General features: G+C 37.7%; 1 protein-coding gene across 1 annotated transcript in view; it reads right to left on the bottom strand.

Moving 5' to 3' along the window:
• The window catches only part of LOC139732733 (integrin alpha-9-like), an 80,919-nt gene that overhangs the window by 12,179 nt on the left and 49,190 nt on the right, over window positions 1-19,550 (bottom strand). The window contains exons 4-13 of the mRNA XM_071643583.1: window positions 17,133-17,268; window positions 14,622-14,756; window positions 13,905-13,994; window positions 11,222-11,364; window positions 8,395-8,532; window positions 7,323-7,526; window positions 4,661-4,797; window positions 3,542-3,699; window positions 1,735-1,898; window positions 593-736 (exon numbers count right to left, since the gene is read on the bottom strand). Of these exons, the coding sequence (XP_071499684.1) occupies window positions 593-736; window positions 1,735-1,898; window positions 3,542-3,699; window positions 4,661-4,797; window positions 7,323-7,526; window positions 8,395-8,532; window positions 11,222-11,364; window positions 13,905-13,994; window positions 14,622-14,756; window positions 17,133-17,268 (1,449 nt within the window). The remainder of the gene's footprint in view (window positions 1-592; window positions 737-1,734; window positions 1,899-3,541; window positions 3,700-4,660; window positions 4,798-7,322; window positions 7,527-8,394; window positions 8,533-11,221; window positions 11,365-13,904; window positions 13,995-14,621; window positions 14,757-17,132; window positions 17,269-19,550) is intronic.

The following is a 19,550-nucleotide window of genomic DNA, read 5'->3' as shown; positions in this document are numbered from 1 at the left end:
AAAAGGAAACTAAAGAGTTTTCAATAATGATAAGTCAGTTCTATCAATTGTCGTGAAAGGAATATCCTGTGTACAATGTCGGCACGTCTCTAATCGTATCATCCTACCTGCAAAGTTGAAATTTTGTACTCGAGCTCATTTATTTAGTTCATCTTGGTAAAACAGGATCACTGGATCTTGATTGTAATTAGCTCTCCCCGCCATGTCTGTGCTTGATAAATTACTATATCTTTTCCTCTGTTAGCTGGAAATGGACTTCAGGAGCAAATAACTACGGGCACAGTAAAAAAGTGTTTGACTGGACCTACAGCCAATCTTTCGCGAGGTGAGAAGTTTTTCAGCATTGCAGTCACAAAGTCTAGAATAGTGTGCCCTTCAAAGTCAGAGATACTGCGACCATTTTGTACTCAAATAGCATCCCAAACAAACCTGTTTTTGTTGAAGTACCACTTTATGAACTTTGTAAATGTGCTTTGTCTAAGCACTATGGTGCTGTACAGTTTGTCATGCTTCTAAATTCTATCATCATTAGCAGGTGTTTACAGGGTGTTTTGACTGTAATATGACTGCTACAATTAATGTGATGCCTTACCATCTGACCCACGCTGCTATCTGAATAGGGGCTGATTGTGGGACACAGCCGCCCACACTGGGTGATGTATCGCGCCCCCGGCTGGGTCCGTAACTTGTGAGAAAGTCTGAAGGGAACCGGACTCAAGAAATCCTTCATATCTTTCTGGAGAGATCAAGAGGAGCAAGGAGGCAAGACAAGTTAAGAAAGAGGGGCAAACACATCACCAAGAAGGATTATATCAAAAATGGAGTGTACTAAGTACTCCGAGGAAGTCGAATTCATTTCATGGAGATAATTCAGTACGAAACGATGATTGAAAATAATTATTACCATGCTTTGCACATAGAATCATACAACAAAATAAAACCCTGCTAAAACATACTTTAAAACTTCCTTATACATATAGAAACTGATATCATTGTGAGATTAATACGTTTATTATAATTAATATCATAGAAAGGACTAGCCTCACATAGCCTGCACGCTATTGCCAGTTCTTTTTTTGCCAAAACTATTGACTGTTGTATGTTGAGATGTTTGTTTGGTAAATAAATTTCATTTCATTTCATAAACGTTTTAATTTCTATTCACTTAAAAAAAAAAAAGATATGGTGACTTGGCTCTTTCTTGTGTACGAGGAATTCTGGTCATAAAGTCATCTTTTATTGCCAGATCTGATTATGTTTAGAGAACAGAATTTACAAATACAATTGCGAACAGAGATAAGTTCGTGCAAGTTTGAAGTGTTTTTCTAATAACATTATCTGCAAACAAAAATTGTCTTTAATCAACAAACTTTATCTGTAATCACACGTAAGATATGAGGCAACTAGAGTAATTTGCATACTTGCTTTACACTTCATAACTTCTTTTCTTTTTTTCAGGGGAGTGGGCTATAGTATCCAAACAGTTTATAAAGAATAGTCTTTACGGCACAAATTAAGTTCCTGAAGAATTATCATCATTTTATGTCACCACATAGAAACCTCTAAAATTCCTGACATCATCTCATCAAATTTTATACTATGTATTTGTTTTGTTTCAGTTCATTGAAATATTTGCAGTTTTCTTTGCATTTGAACTGCTGTTTGTGATTGAGCATGATGTAGTGTTTCCAGTTAGTTTATAGTTTGCATGCACCTGACATAATCATTTCACACCTTCATGTGGGCATCAATCTCATAGCAGTTCTGCTGCCCCACTGCCAGCTGAATGTTTCGGGTCAGCTTCGACCCCATCACCATACCATCTTTCACGAGAGTCATGCGAGTGGGCAGCCCCGACGCAATCTTGAAGTGGTCCACTTCCAACACATAGTCAAGCCCTGGGAGGAGGGATGGGTGTAGAATAGAGTGATAGAGGGAGGGGAGGGGGGGCAGGGGAGGGTATTGGGAGGAGGGGGAGGGATAGTATTAGGGGAGAGACAGGAAATTAGAGAGGGGTGACAGGAAGGGGAGAGACGAAAGAGAATGAGAAGGGGATTAAACGTGCGGGGTATAGGAAGGGGGAGAGAGGGGAGGGGGAATAGGAAGGAGAGAGAAGGGGTGTTGAAAGGGGAAAGAGATGGGTTTAGGAATGGGAAAGAGTGAAAAAGAGAGGGGAGGGAAAAGGGGGATGGGATGGGGTGAGGAAAGGAGATAGAGGAAGAGGAAGGTGGATTGGAAATGGACATGATAATATTTTTGATAGAATCTTTGCATGAGTTTTTGAAATACAATTTCACGACTAATGTCAGAGATCCTGTCAAAAGTGATTAAAACTAAGAGGATTTCCTGTTAACAAAGTACATCGTTATTGATTAACATCTGGATTCAGTAAGATGGTCTTGATGGTAGAAGCTGTCAAAAGTGATTAAAACTAAGAGGATTTCCTGTTAACAAAGTACATCGTTATTGATTAACATCTGGATTCAGTAAGATGGTCTTGACGGCAGAAGATAAAATCTCCATAGAATTATTGCATAACATAAATACCCCCGGGGGTGGGGGGCATAAGATGTCATTGTGATACGCAGAAACCACATGCATGCGAAGCGTAAAATCCTTCTCTCACCCATTCAAAAATCTCTGATGATCTAATTGAATTTATTATGCAATATTAGTTTGTTGGCTGATGAATGAACGAGTCGTTTGGTCAGGATACATCATTTTCACGATATTAGGGGATTTTTGGGGGGGGGGGGGCCTTCAGATCTCGGTCGTGGATCGCGCGATCTTCGCGAAAATTTGCACTAAGGTAGAGGCCAATGTAATCCACAAGACTGTATAGTTAGATTTTTCAAATTTTAATTTATGTATTTTATATTAATCAATTCATGCAAAAATATTTTTTTGCCTATAAATAAAAAAATAAAGCTCCAAGACTTCTAATTTATGGTAAACATATTCTGTTCAATATCCTCAACAATAATATTGAAGCAAAAATTCGGCTTCATAATTATTTCTTATGTACTTCTTTGTTTCTTTTACTTTTCGTTTTTGTTGTTTTTTTTCATCAAAATTTGTCGCAGAAACTTTTAAAAGCATAATCAGGCTAAAATAAATCATTATCACCCATTGAAAGTAAAAATATTTATTTTTATATGAATTAATTGCAAAAACACAATTTACATCGGATTTGTACACAAAATCATGTTTTTGAGCAATTTTTGGGTCGACGAATTTTTTCAAAGGGGCGTGGCTTCAAAACGGTATGCCTGGGAGCGACAAATTTGGTCTCAAAAGTTGTGCGATACTTGAAAGAAAAAAGTCATAAAATGTCGCGGCGAGAGCAAAATGGCCCCCCTCCCCCGGTGGGAATAGGGTTAAAGTAAGTATTATAAATTAAGTTGTCAAACCTTTCAGCTTATACTAAGGAACATGTTTACTATATAACCGAACTTTGATTAAACTGCAAACACAGAACAATTATCAAAGCGTGAACGAACAGTCTGGGCATGTTTAAGGCATCGGAAAGTCTGATGCGTACCGATTCGGTTTGGCACGGACGCGCCGGTGTACTTGACACAAGCCATGATGTGTAGACAGGAGACGGGTTTGCCATGTTGCATGCAGGCCGTCTTGTTAATGTCGATAAGTGATGGAGTCAGGGTGATGAAGGACTCGATGTCAATCACGGCTTTACTCCTGGCAACGATTCAAACGTTCAACCCAAGGGGAAAAAAAGATCACGTAATTGCAGTGAGACACAAAGAACGATTAAGTTAACACAAGAGCATCTGCGAAGGAGGTTATGACTACTTCTTGTCATTTATGTTTAAAAACAAAACAAAACAGAACAAAACAACAGAATCATTTCCGTCATTAAGCGTTTAAGGTTGATTGGCCTAAACTGCAAAAAGACAATTATTTCATGCTATTCTAATCGTGATTCTTTTCCAAATAAGTCAATACTTTATCTGTCTGTCTATTTATCTATCTATCTATCTATCTATCTATCTATCTATCTATCTATATCTATCTATTTATCTATATCTATCTATCTACTATCTATCTATCTATCTATCTATCTACTATCTATCTATCTATCTACTATCTATCTATCTATCTATCTACTATCTATCTATCTATCTATCAATCTATCTACTATCTATCTATCTATCGATCTATCTATCTATCTATCTATCTATCGATCTATCTATCTATCTACTATCTATCTATCTATCTATCTATCTATCTATCTACTATCTATCAATCTATCTATCAACTATCTATCTATCTACTATCTATCTATCTATCTATCTATCTATCTACTATCTATCTATTTATCTACCTCCATCCATCCATCCATCTATCTATCTATCTATCTATTTATCTACCTCCATCTATCTACTATCTATCTATCTATCTATCTATCTATCTATCTATCTATCTATCTATTTATCTACCTCCATCTATCTACTATCTATCTATCTATCTACCTCCATCCATCCATCTATCTATCTCTCTATCTATCTATCTACTATCTACTATCTATCTATCTATCTATGTATTTATCTACCTCTATCTATCTATCTATCTATCTATCTATCTGCATAATAATTCCCGTAAAGTTTTTAGCGTTGTGCAAATGTTGACGTAAACTCACAGATAGAGGGCAGCAGTATCATTTGCATACGCGCCGATCACAATGTCGTTGTAGCCGTTGTTGTCCATGTCGATACCTCCCGAGATCGAACTCCCGAACGACATCAGATTCGGGTTCACACTCGAACCGGTCAACCTCTGTGCATATGAAAATGTTGATATCAACTTATACATCGAACTTCAAATGAGTAGTATGTTTTGATGATTCATTTTGAATTTCAGTTTTTGGTTGTTGTTTTTTAATTCAGATTCAATACCATTCACTTCTTTAACATATGTAACTATGTCAAAATCTAATTCAAGGAATGAATTACAGTACGTCTCAAAGGCTGAATTCTGCCGATTTGCCGAGCAGGGTAACTTGGTTTTACTTCAGATAAAAACATGACATTCAAACAAAACTTTGAATGCAGCAGGGCATTTATTTCACGTATGACCCTTAAATTCTGACTTAAACACATGAAACACACGATGATAAACTTTCGTGAGAAAAAAGTTCAGGAATAAGTTCATCTCACGAGATACAACAGCAGAGATAAAACACTGTGAGATAAAAACTTAAGGTAAATGACCGAAGATGAATTCGTGAAACGTGATGACAGAGAGGAAGGAAACGAGATGAAATTATCAAACACTCAAAAATACGACGGTAACATAGATCGGTCATAGTATGGTAATGAAAGTGGAAAACAAATAGCTGAACGGGAAATGGAATGTCAATACTTTTGAACACACAAAAACCACGTAAAGGCAAATTCCATACTGATATCATGTTGATTTCTATGAACACAGGAAACTTATGGTACATGACCAAAGATAATTTCGTGAAAGTTGAAAACAAATAACTGAACGGGAAATTAAATTTCAATACTTTTGACCAAACAGAAACCACTTAAAGGCGAATTCCATACTAATATCATGTTGATTTCTATGAACACAGAAAACTTATGGTACATGACCAGAGATGATCTCGTTAAATGTGAATGACTAAGAGGAAGGAAATTAGATAAAAATCATCAAACACTTCAAAAAAGTAAAAAACAAAACAGCAACAACAACAACAAAAAGAACGCAGGTCATATTTGGCCATAGTCTGGTCATAAAAGTTTAAAGGAAATAGCTGAGCGGGGTATGAATACTTCTGACTACACAGAGTCCACTTTAGGCAAAGAATATTTTTGTACGGAGATAAAAAAATCTGAAGACTTTTTTTCTCTATAATTTGGTCAACGGAAGTTGGGTGAACTGAAAGACATGCTCCGGGGCTTAAAACATTGAAGTTACGTGTTTATGATTCATGGGATGTGAAAGGAATCCCGATGAAAATTCAAGGGAGACCTTTCACTTACTAAGTACGTCCCACTAAAATTTTATGACAGCGTGATAGGCCTTATCTTATCTGTCTGCTCGGATGACTTCCTTCCGGAAAAAAACTCAAGATCATCGATAAAATGGCGAAATGGCGTGTATCGCCATGGTCCTCACTGTGTGCTCATACAACTAAATCGAACTCCACGAAGTAACTGATCTAACTTTGATTGTCATCTCTGGGTGATTTGATGATTGTTTCTTGGGTGTCAGTCTATTAATCCGTTTTGTGTCTTTTTTTATTTTTTTTTTGGGGGGTTGAGGCTTATTAATTCGTTTTGTGTCTTTTTTTTTTTGGGGGGGGGGGAGGTTGAGGGGTGATGAGCGTCTTTTTTAATTTATTGAGCGGGATAAGCACTATATTTGCAGATATCAAATCGAACGTTTTTTTTTTTTTTTTTCAATCCTAACAAGCGACAATATTTTGTTGACGAAACAACAATCACCAAAAAGGAATAACTAAATTATAGCACAAAACAAAAACTAGCATAAATAAACATATACTATCATTTGGAATCACATGTCATGTCTACTTTCGAATCAATTTTAGTCTATCTGTCTGGGATCTGTTGATATGTCATCGCAATAAAAAAAGAATAATGTTATATGCTTCATATTTGTTTTGTTTTTTAAGACGAAATATTTGTTGCTTTGAAAGTTCTACGTTTTAAAGTTGACATTTAAATCGTTTGAGTCTGCGTGTGCGTGTGTGCGTGTGAGTCGAAATGCTGTGTATTAGAAAATTGATTATTGTGAGCATCTCAAAATGATGCTAAAAATATGAATCACGAATTCATGAAATCACAAAATCACGAATTCAATCAAATTTCAATCTCTATCGAACTACCAAAGTATTCTGCTCACCCCATGCAAACTCCATGGAAATTTGACATCAAATAAAGAAAAGAAGTGGGGGCGCGAACTGTCACTGACAACCACAACCCTACACTCGAGTTTGTTGCATAACACTTTTGACTTGAGAAAACTCGGATAACTTTTTAACATATTTGTGTGTGTGTGTGTGTGTGTGTGTGTGTGTGTGTGTGTGTGTGTGTGTGTGTGTGTGTGTGTGTGTGTTAAAGGCAATGGTGGATTCTTACTAACCTGAGTTTTTGGTTCTTACCAGAGTTTTTCTCAGGTAAAAAAGTTTTATGCAAGAGGCATCAGACGAGAATACGCTGGGCCCGGAAAAAAATGAGTCCAAATAGTCAGAATCGAGATTTTAAACGATTCTTTCGCAGGATAATGAGAAGATTACAACTTCTCGAACTGTTAGTCCTTACTCCTAGACATACCTGGCTGTAAGGCTTTTTCAGTCCATACTCCCCGCCCAGGTAGATGTACACGGCACCTCGGTTGTTGTTTTCATACGGGGCTCCGATAGCCACGTCTTCAAAACCGTCCCGATTGATGTCGCCTACCGACTCGATCACCGAACCGAAGCGAGCCCCAATACTGTTGCTTCCCATCAGTTTGAAATCCAGCTTCCGCATAATGGCCTGTTAGTTGGGGGAATTTCATTACAAACCGTTATATTCTAAAACCAAAAGTGTTTGAACTCATTATATTTGTTTGTTTGTTTTTTTCCTATAGGGGAGAACATAGTCAGTCAGTGGGAGGGGCTCTTAACGTTACCTTCCTCTTCTTCACATGAAGCTACACATTCTTGTTGATTCTAAATCCGTATTAACATAGGGGTAAACGTGTCTTTCGCTTTCCTTATTTTATCCACCTTCTTAATTTCTTCTTCTTTTTCTTCTTCTTCTTCTTCTTCTTCTTCTTTGTCTTCTTCTTCGTGTTCCTTACTTCTTCTGGTCCCATCATCATGACAATCACCTTTGTCATCATTCGAACATGATCATCTTCATTATGATTTTCATCATTGCCGTTATCATGTCATCATAATCATAATCATAATCATCATCATCATCATCATCATCACCATTATCATGTCATCCTCCTCCTCCTCCTCCTCCTCATCATCATCATCATCATCATCAATATCATTAAAATCATCACCGTTATCATATCATCACTATCCTCCTCATCATTTTATCGTCACCACCATCAAATGCATCAATGTCATTATCATGTCATCATCACCATAATCACCACCACCAATGTCATAACCATCACCATCAACATCCATGTCATTATCATCATCATCATCATCACGCCATCATCATCATCGTCATCACGCCATCGTCATTATCGTCACCAATCAACAATGTCATTATCATGACTATGATCATCACCGTGATCATCTCACCACTATGATCAAGTCATCATAATCATCATCATTATTATCACCATGTCATCAACTTTCTTTTTTTGTAAGTATCACAGCTCATATCGCAGCCCTCCTACCATCCCGTCGTTGATGAAGATGTAGACACGCCCTTCGTCCTGGTCCTCAGAGTACTGGGGCGCCCCCACCAGGAGATCGGTCAGTCCGTCACGGTTCAGGTCGATACCGAGCACCGCTGCCCCGAAGTACGTATTCATCTAGAAAAGAGAAGCGTCTATCTCTATCAATCATGACCGGATTCTCGCGTATAAACTTAAAGGGGCATTCGAGACATGAATCATGATGCTTTAATTTCACATCACGTAGTACACGAATTGACAGTGAGATGTACAGATTTGTGAAATTGTGTTGTGTTCTTTGACAGGATATACCTATACTCTGAAAAAAGAATACACTGAACAGGATGATAACGGAGGCTCACATATTCCAGTAATGCAGCAATGTGATTCCATTACAATACCAATTGCTTAACAAGTTTACCTGTGTAGAATTTATGCATGTTTTCATCTTTTGTTCTGCTTCCTTAACAAAGAGTAAGATGAATTTGTAGGTAAATAGTTTATCAGCATGGCGATTGGGGCAAATTTTATCGCTATAGAGACAACAATGTTTCATGATTTCTTTCCCATCCATTAGAACTTCAAAATACAAACTAGTTTAAAAAGTTCGACAGTTCCTGAAACTGAGCAACCAATTTAAACCTCTCGATTTTCTTATAAAATACCCAGCGCCATCTCGCCAATCTGTTTTTCCGCATAGATTCTGCCAGGGTATTTTCACAGAAATATTACAATATATACAGTTAGTAACCGGAAGGAAATAACAACTTTATTTTTGGAACATTAGATAGGTTTGTCAATGCTTTAAAGAAGATATGGCAGTGTCATCTAGGAAATGTCAAATTTGACGAATGCTGCTCTCAACACAACCATGATGTCTCCAATTAACTGTACGAGGTCTCTCAAGTTAGCGATTAACTTTTAATCTACGGGTCCGAAAAGTTGACGTCAAAGACTCGTTTCCCCTGAAAATGACTGAATCATTAATACTCTATCAATGCAACTGTGTCTGCATTCACTTTAAACTAGACTTGACACCGATTTCCCAAATCTAATTACTCGTATCAGTTTATACAGCAGGAGGCATAAGGCATGGGATATATTACGATACAGATAAACGGGCCGATGAATTATTTCTAATCTCGCAAATGCGATGTACTCATGAAGGTGAGTGTGCCACACAGGGGGATATTTGTACGCTTGATGGCAAGGTGCGATCTCTTCCTTGCATCGAAACACACACACACACACACACACACACACACACACACACACACATACACTCACACGCGCACACTCACACACACACACACACACACAAACGTATACATATAAACGGAGAAAAAAACAAACAAACAAAGCGAGAGTAACACAGCAAAGACAACGACAACAAAACTCTGGTTACGGTACAAGGCGAAGAGATCGTGACAGGTACAAAGACTCCGTGAAAAGTCTTCTTTTTTCTTTTCACACAGGTTCTCCGAATTCTAGCACTTCTCAAGAAATGGACCCTTGTCAATGGATAATGGTTACATCTTAGGGGGCATGATTGTTACGCTGTTGTTAACATGTTTTTGTTTTGTGTTTTTTCACCGACTTTTTTTTTCTTTTAGATTTGATCCTTTTAAAGGGGAAGGCTAGTAACTGATCAGTGGAAATCAGTGGAAATGCTGGGAGATGATTGTTCCAATCCTCATGGGATTCATTCAAGAGTTCATTGTATATCTATTGTTGTGTGAAAATGATTTGCTTCAGAATGGTCTCATATTCAAGTAATGTGCAGTTTAATGCTCCGTCACTGACCAGGGACGCTAACCTGGAAGCATTAAACTGCACATTACTTGAATATGAGACCATTCTGAAGCAAATCATTTTCACACAACAATAGATATACAATGAACTCTTGAATGAATCCCATAAGGATTGGAACAATCATCTCCCAGCATTTCCACTGATTCCCACTGATCAGTTACTAGCCTTCCCCTTTAAATTTAATCTACTTCATTTCATCTGATATTAGTTTAGTACATTTTATGTTATTTTGGTGGGTCCAAAGGTACTTTGTGATCACTGTTCCAAATATTTCTTTTGATAGAGTTTTGAATGATTCATTGTGAAGATGAAAAGGATTCTGAGTGTGGGACTTTTTTTTTCTTTACTCCAACTACTCCATTGCAAATACACAATGAAATCTTCATTCGAGTTTCATTGTTCTGGCGCAGATGATTTGAATTATTTTTTAAGGGACAAGAAGAAACAATCTATAGCTTGTCAGTTAGGAATCACCATTCGAGTGTCGTCACGTTCTCCCACTCATGGCTGCTTCAAACAGGTAATCAGAATAATCCTCAGACCTTTGGTCTGCTTTGTAGCTTTTGCGACTCATTTGCTAACATTGTATGAACCCAAGTTACAACCATCAGTTGTTCTATATAGGTTGGGCATGGCTGAAGATGTTTTAACACGGCCGCATTCTGTTCTCGGGCCCAGGCCCAGTTTTATCAAAACTTGTAATTGATTATAATTTCACGAAATCAATCCCAAGTCTACAACTCAATCACAACTTCACAATCACTTATAAGTTTCTTCATAAAACGTAAACTCATAGTTGATTAAAAGTGGTAAAACATCATAGTTGATTTCACGATCAATCATAACTCTCGCTTGATAACACGGAGCCATTGTGTAAGATGTAAATACAGTACGCAATGGCATTACATTGCGTGACAGAACTTGAAGCGAAAAATGACGCAAATTATGAAGGAAAAAAAAAAGATGGACGCCTTTCGTGTGATATGACAGCGGAGAGTTTTACCACGTGACTTACCGATTCGCCCTTAATGGATGAGATGAGGGTGAAATCCTGCAGGTTGTAGATATAGACCTGACCCTTCTCGTAGGCCCGAGGCGCACCTGTCACCCCCTCCACGGATGCTCTGGACAAGAAGTGACCGGAACCCACGGCATAGCCTGGACAAGAAGCGAGAAGAACATACAGAGATAGTGATGCAATACATGGTATGCCCGAAGTATGGCATCTCAACATTAATGATAGATTTACACAATGTCTGCGAACAGAGAAAGACGCAAACATAATACGACAAAGATAAGTCAGTCAAACACACACATGCCTATAACTGTACAAAATATATTTTGTTATTGACTATATATATGTTTGGGTTGTTTTTTTTTAGGAATCCCTTTCAGTTACTAGTATGACGACATACCTGCCAAGCAATTTTGCTTGAAATGACGACTCTTCTTGCGAAGACTGTACATTTTTAATCAAAATACAAACGTAATAAATTCTCTCCGGTTGGGTAAAGTTTTAATCAGTTAATCAGCACTGCAATGCATTCTCGGCAAAGATCATTGCAGATGTCTACTAACCCATTAAATCAAAATAGTAATGTTCACGGGCAAATCAAGTTTTGAGCTGCTTTGGAAGTCTAATCATGACTTTCCGATACTGGTTAATACAGGAAAATATACAACAATAGGAATATAATGCGATATTTACGGTATAAAGTGATAGAAAATGGAAATCTGTTTCAAGAACTGGGCTGGTCTTATGCTTGTGAAATCGATCGTCGTTCTCAAGACTGATTAAAGTCAGCAAAGAATCCTCTATACGTCTACGGGCACGAACAAAACAGGAAGTAACAGATAATGAACAATTATAACACAAAAATTACCATTGTCTAAACAGCGATTCCCATAACCATTAAATTATAAATATGATCTTTTAAAGATGTATACATCTAATACTTTTTAGCCTCGGCTTTGGGACTCTAGATGTACTGACAGATTTTATCGATAACTTTCACGATAATGTATGATTAATGACACTTAATGACAACATAAACGAATAATCCTAAGAAAACTTGTATAAACAACATTTGACCTACAAGGTGGTAGTGTTTGTTCTCTCATTCGTAAATTAACCCTTCTCTCTTGTAAACAGTGATATTAACTATTCAGAAGGAAGAGAGAAAATTGACATAACGATCTAGATCTTCAATGATTCTGCTATTAAAGGAGTTATTCGTCAAAGATATTCCATGGCAACTAAACTCGGCTCTCAACAACTCCCTCACGTAGCAGGAAGCTAAATATTTTTCACTAATGACTTCCTAGAACACGACGAAATGTTTCCGTGACTGGAGCGATTAGTAAACAGATCAAAGGAATCTCTTAATTTCCATGAGTGGGTTGATGAAGTATCGGATACAACGCCCCTATCGCCTTCCCAAAACTCGATACATTTGGTACGTGATATAACAAGCACCTTGAAAACAGTGTGCTTTGAATGAATCTACCATCACGTATTTGATAATTTGATCAAGAGAGACAGGGATACAGTCATAAAACGGGTTTCTACTTTGTATTTTACCTCGAGGTTTTATCTCCAATATGTTGCCTGCTTGGTGTCAGATCGTCATCCAGAATCAATGTTCATAGTGTGATAAATGTACACATAGCTAACGCTACGAAGTACATGTAGCAGTTATCTAATACTCTCGACGTCTTTGAATCTTAAATTAAGTTTAATGTATTCTACTTTATTCGGATTCAAAAGGGATGGTATAGTTTTGGTTGAGATGGGGATTCCGGTTTCACTTTTTTTTTTTGGTCAGATAATTAGAATTTTAAAAAAAAATCAAATATTAAAGAGCATATTCTACGAGAAGATAAATGTTGATTAGATGAAAATTCGTTTTGAAATAGCTGAGATATTCAGAAACAAAGTGGTCCTAATAAAAAGTGGGACCAACCTTATATTAGGACCACTTTGTTTTACTTTACTTTGGGATATATCAGCCATTTCAAATTTCTAGGAAATAAGCTTCGCATTCCTCTTGGAATTGTATGCTCGTTAATATCTAATCATCTCACAAAAAGTTAAAACCTAAATCTCTATCTCAACCAAAACTATACCATACCTTTAAACAAAATAAACAAACAAACAAACACAAACAAGAATGCTATTGTTCAACTTATTCCAGCATATTCCTCTTTGATAGTCTAAGGAGTAAAAGTTGCAGCAGATCGAATAGTATGAGAGTTCAGTGGGCCAGAGGTACAATCATTTCTATGCAGGTTTTGATTATGCGGTGCAACTCGCCACCTGGTGATGGCGTGGACTTTCACTGGGGCTAAACTGCGTGCACAGTTATTAAGGCCTAGTAAAAAAAAATGTGATACAACAAGAGTTAAGAGTTATGAGTTAAGAGTTATGTCAACAGAGACTTGACTTATGGACAGACTAAAATTGGACGGTTACATACAACGAAGACCAGTCTACCAATCACCATTTTTTTTTCATAATAAAATTGCGAGAATAAACACGTGTTTTGTATGTTACAGTCGTGTGACACAAGAAGCCTCCATTACCGCACCCTGTGAGGAAATTTAGCTGGGAAGTGTGTTCCCGCCGGTGCCGGTTTACGATGTAAACACTGTCTGAAAAGGTGAGCCATTAAATGAAAAACTCAAGTGAAGACACTTACCGACATAACTTTCGTCTTTGTCATCTGGCGGGTACCAGCTGGATACATCTGCGACGTTGGTCTGCGCGTTGATTATAGACACCACGCTTCCTGCAGGGATGTAGTGTTTTCATCATCTCAAAGAAATTATTAACCCTTTCCTTGCCGGGGACTTTGGACAATGTGTACAATGCTATATATATTTTTGTGTGTGTGTGTGTGTGCCGATTGACACTCTCAGCATGCAAAGGATTATAAATAGACGACAGCAGTAACGGGCTGTGAAGTCATCAAGTTTGTACCTTTACTGCAAATACCGGTGATTCAGATGAGAATTATTATTGTCCACCCAAGTAATTTCTTCTGATTCTAATCTCTGTCGTCAAACTTTTGTGGTATTTATGGCAAATACATTGGCATCGCACTTGTGTCATTTACGAAATATTACTGGCATCTGCAATGGGACACACCTAGCTACAAGTACCTAGCTACAGACCTCTGAGCGGAGTTTGAACGGAAAAGCCAGAGGTTGAATTTTAGTAGTTAGATATTATCATGTAAGCACGGACGATATTGAATTTTTTTTTGTAGATTTTATAAAAATTCATATCTTCCATATTCATTGTTTTCTCGTGGGTCTGCGGATCATTATTTACAGGTATGAGACCTAACAAATTATCTCCACGAAGGGATAGACCAGGGAGGTGACTTCCACCTCCCTGGATAGACCAGACCTACCTCTCCAGGCCAGCGACCCGACTGCGCCCAGGATAAGCGTGCGGCTGTCTAGGGAGTAAGTGGCACTGAAGCCCGCCTGGCACCACCCGTGCCACGCTACGCCTTTCCCCTGGCTGTCCGCCTTGATCTGCACCTCTGTGGAGTTCAACCCAATATATCGGGACGAGTGAGTTCCATGAAGATCACAATAATAATATCAGTCGCATGCAAAATTATCTAAAACGTCAGCCAATTTCTGTGATAAGAGCATGATTCATCGATAAGAGAGGATTTTGTTTTATCAAAATAAAATTGAATTAAATTTGGAATAAGACTTCATGTAACATTCCTTTAAAAAATAGTAGAGAAGTTTCAGTAAACTTTGACGTAACACATACAAAATAACATTGCAGGGAGTGAAGAGAATTCTTAAAGGCCCCTAAATATCCTCTCGATATCCGGTAAACTGAAAATACATTCTGTGTACACTTTTTATTTTTCAAATAAAGCAACATAACTATACATATTGGGGACGACAAGACCTCGGATCTAAAAAGTGCTAAAAGTTCAGAAGAGCGAAAAAAACATGGTAGCCAAAGCACTGTAACAAATGGGATGGCCTTTCCTATGCAATGCCGTGTTGACTTCATTTTGAGGGTAAGACATCTGGGGTTTGGACAGGACATCACTTGACTGATTATCTGGCAATTAATCCCATTCCAAAAAAAGAAAGAAAGAGGTTTTCACCAAAATCTGAGATACAAGATCTTCAAAGTCATCATTAATGTTCTTCGTCATTGTCATTAAACTCGGAAAAAGGAAAAATACACGATGCACTCACTTAAAGGCATTCAAAGGTAAAATTCATGCACAACAGTTTATCTTCAAACAAAATCATTAGTATTATCTTCGCATAATGCACTTGCATCACTCTCTTAGAATAGTTGAATAATGGAAGTTAGAATAGATCAAAGGCAAATACACATGGATAATGTCTATTGAAACAGTATACCTCAGTTAGCAACAGTATAACGCATATGATGTCCACATTTAATCACCATAGTATCACAGAATCACCTGAACGTTTTTCGGGAAACCAGAACGATAATAATCACACTGATAATTCATTTCAAGAGAACATTCAAAAATTAAAAAGAACCTGAATTCAAATAATCAAAAGCGAGAGATTTATCAAATAAATGATGGCCCTACCTTTTCTTTTTTTTTAACGGAGATAAAACGTGAGAATAATAGTGACATCTTTTACGCATTACCATTTCAATACTAATCATGTTTAGGTTAGTTAGGTGCAGCGTGTCCATTTAAATCACTTTAAAAAGGGAATAAAAGGAATAAGATCTCGCTTTCTTATGGATTCCGCAAAGTGGAAATGCTTATAGTATTTTCCTTGGTCTTTCTTCTAAAACTTATTTAAGTAATAGCTAGGGTGCCCTTACGAGTTACACACACTGGCGACAAATCCATTCGAGGTGCGAAGCATTACAGCCATGCTCAGTAATAAACTGCGATATTTTTTTTCCCCGATGGTCTTCCCGATGTCAACACACCGTTTCAAAATGAACCGCGCACATTGATGTCCAAGTGACCCACAGATTTGGTATAAAAAAAAAATATGTTCTCATCTCAAATCCTTTGTATCCATGCAAATACGATCTCTTTCCACACTTATTTACAAAGAACAACACTGTGGTCAAAGCGCAATCACAGTTGTGTGCACTTTATCACACTGTGTAATTACTGAATGGAATAAACACTCACGGGGAGGCGAAACTCATTATCTACTCTTTACACATCAAATCTTGTAAATATTACACAGTCGTAATGCACAGACCTGTACTTTGTGTAGTGAGAGACGTATTACTTCCTCTCTTTTCTTTTTCGCTATATACCTCTCTTCACTCTCTTACACGCATCCTGTTTCTCTCCCTCTCTCTTACTTTCTTTCTAACTTTCCGTTTCTTTGCTCATAATATCTGCAGTAGATTTGATTTAAAAAGAGAATCTTTAAATGACTACAGATATATCATTCGTCACGATTGACGCTTGCGAAAGAAGGATACACAAAACGCGAAACTCCATAATATCATCTAAAATGCATCTGCGCTTTAACTGAGTTATAAATCTGTGCTGCTATATAGTTTGCATCGCATTGCAAAACCTCACGCAAAACTTAACATGCGGAGCTCATTCCAAAGATTAAGTTCTACGTATAGGCCAATCGGGACGTTTATCTAATCAAGGATAATTACGTATACTGTTTATGGTAAATGCACACTACTTCACATCGGATTTGCTGAAAAAAAGCTTTCCAACAAACTGTTACTGCCATTAAAGAAATTAACTTAACAAAATCTGACCACACCAAATATTTGCGAGTATTACTGTGAGTATACGCCTACACAATGTGCACAAATAGACTACAACATTTAACGAGGGTTTACAAGGAAGTGATTACAACAAAGCGGGGATGATTGACCGGAAACTACAACTAAATTTCCAACACACACTCACGTGTCAAACAGGGCGTGGTCCGGTTAACGCTCTGAAAATTCAGGTTGGCGTCCACCTCGTAACACGCGCCATTGGGGAAGATAACGCGGTATTGCGTCTGCACGTAGAACTGGTTGGACCACATGTGGCCGCAGGTCTGTCGCGACAAGGAATATGAAGGAGCGAATGTGTATTTTGGTGATGATCACATGGGTTTTTTTTGTGTGTATGAGTGTGCGTTTGTGTTTTGTGTGAGCTTGCTTTATCCTATTGCAGCTACAATGGCGACACAACATCATTTTATAGATCTACACCCTGAAACCTCTGTTGTAAAGCAGCGTCTTTATATATATATATATATAGAGAGAGAGAGAGCAACTTAGCCACCAGCCCACCACATCCGCTCATTTATTTACACTACGCGACACTACGGGAACTTTAACTTTTTTCTTCACTCTGACGGTTGCGTGAATTATTTTGGTTCTGCAACAATGTGCTTTTTTGTATTTTTTCAGCTTGCTGTAACAGTGGCTGCTGTCACTTAAATAACCCACACCACATATCAGTTCCAACAATTGTTTATACACCATGGTCTTCTTCAGACTCTATATATACGAAAGCGAATGAGTACTCAAAGAAATAGGCAGTAACCGCCATTTTCAAAATACAGACCAACAATAAAGGGTATAGTATTTGAGGCTAAGAATTTTACAACTTGCGGAGCACTGTTGGTGCCTATAAGTCATCCAGCATTGTTCGAATTAGAACCCATCACAAAAAGACATTCCATAGTAAGCTGAAAATTTTTGCGAAAGAGGGGCTTTGGCATTTGAAAATGGTTGTATTTGAATTACGAAGCTTTATTGCATTCAAGGAGGATAAGAAGGTCGTGAATGTGAAAGTAAGGCTGCGAATTAGAAAGAAAAAACACCATCACACCGACAGTGATAAGGTAGATACTGTCATATTCTTGTTAGAAAGAAAATGGAGAGTGACCGTTTCACAAAAAAGAGAGTCGCACTTTCGCAACTTCGGTGAGAATTAGTAGTGACAGGAGCTGTATAAACATTTAGCAACGACTTAATGGAGTAACTTCCTTCACAACTAAAAAAAGAACCTACCAAATTTTCATAAGAATATTAATATAATAGGAAAAAAGTCAGTAACTATTATTTATGAACGTGTGTGCCTACGTGTATGTGGCATGTGTGTGTGTGATATGTATATCATGGTGGAGCATTATTTGCAAAATGTTGTGTAATAAATATGACGCTCCGGCTAGTCGACATACTGGAAATTGGATTTAGTTGCTAGTGGAAGTAACCCTAAGCTCATTCGCAAGGCATCATGGGACTTTAAAACGGTAGTAAGCTTCTTGTACGGGCCATGTTTGGCGCTAAGAATTATTGCATCACCAGATGATTGCCAAAATGTTATGTGCGTGACTGAGAAATGGTACTAGTTAGTGATTCTCGTCCCAAACTGATATGATTGCCAAAACATGATATGACAGCCGATAGGTGATGGGCGTAATGGCCACTTGAAGATGAGAAAAGACTCATGAAGCGTTTGAAGTTTAATTCTCTTGTTGCTTAGGTGGGGGGGGGGGAGGGGGTTCAGATTTGACAGAGGCTAGACTAATGCCTATTTCAGTGTATTGATGGTAATCTTTGGAGGGTAAAACGAATTCCTAATTCCTAATGAGAGCTACGATCATGATATGTGAACCTTGATCAAGAATTCTACATGACAACTGTATGAATGAATTATGTAGCACATGGCATGTTGTCACAGACGGGGGAAGAGCATGGAATGACAGCCATGTATGGCGATGGTGGCGATAAAATAATAAAAGAAAAAGACATGGTAAAAGTATGACCACAAAATGCGCAAGATAGTGGTAATAAAAACAATGATAATAACGATGTTGGTATCAAAATCGGTCATAAACAATTCACCTACTACGCGATTCACGATAAGGTATCGCGCTAATAAACACCAATCCAACGTGATAAAGATCTCTGGATATAATGAATATACATGATACGAGTGTCGTGGGACCTGTCTATCCAACACCACAGTAATTTCAATTTGCTGTTGGGTCTAATATGATACTCGACGTATAGATCTATAGGACTATATAAAAAACCAACACATATTGGTTGCACACTTTGACTTTTTAATTACTACAACAAACAAAACCAAACACTATAGGCATCGAACATGCTGGTTCATGCTGCATGGTCATCCTTGATAGATAATATTGGATGCGCGACTTGGATAAATATTTCAAAACAGGGCATGTTAATGTGCAGAAAAGACAGGGGTGGTCACAGAAGTATTTTTGTATAAAGGAAAACACAAATCATAACATCAGGATGGTAAAAGGAAAAAATCAGCCAACAGAGTGGGGTTAATAAGTCACAGATATATATCTAT

Source organism: Diadema antillarum, unplaced genomic scaffold, assembly GCF_040938485.1.
Source record: "Diadema antillarum isolate AM-2024a unplaced genomic scaffold, OU_Dant_1.0 seq00000445_RagTag, whole genome shotgun sequence".
Taxonomy (NCBI): Eukaryota; Metazoa; Echinodermata; class Echinoidea; order Diadematoida; family Diadematidae; genus Diadema; species Diadema antillarum.
The sequence above is the reverse complement of the archived record's forward strand: the minus strand, read 5'-3'. Positions and strand labels throughout refer to the sequence as shown.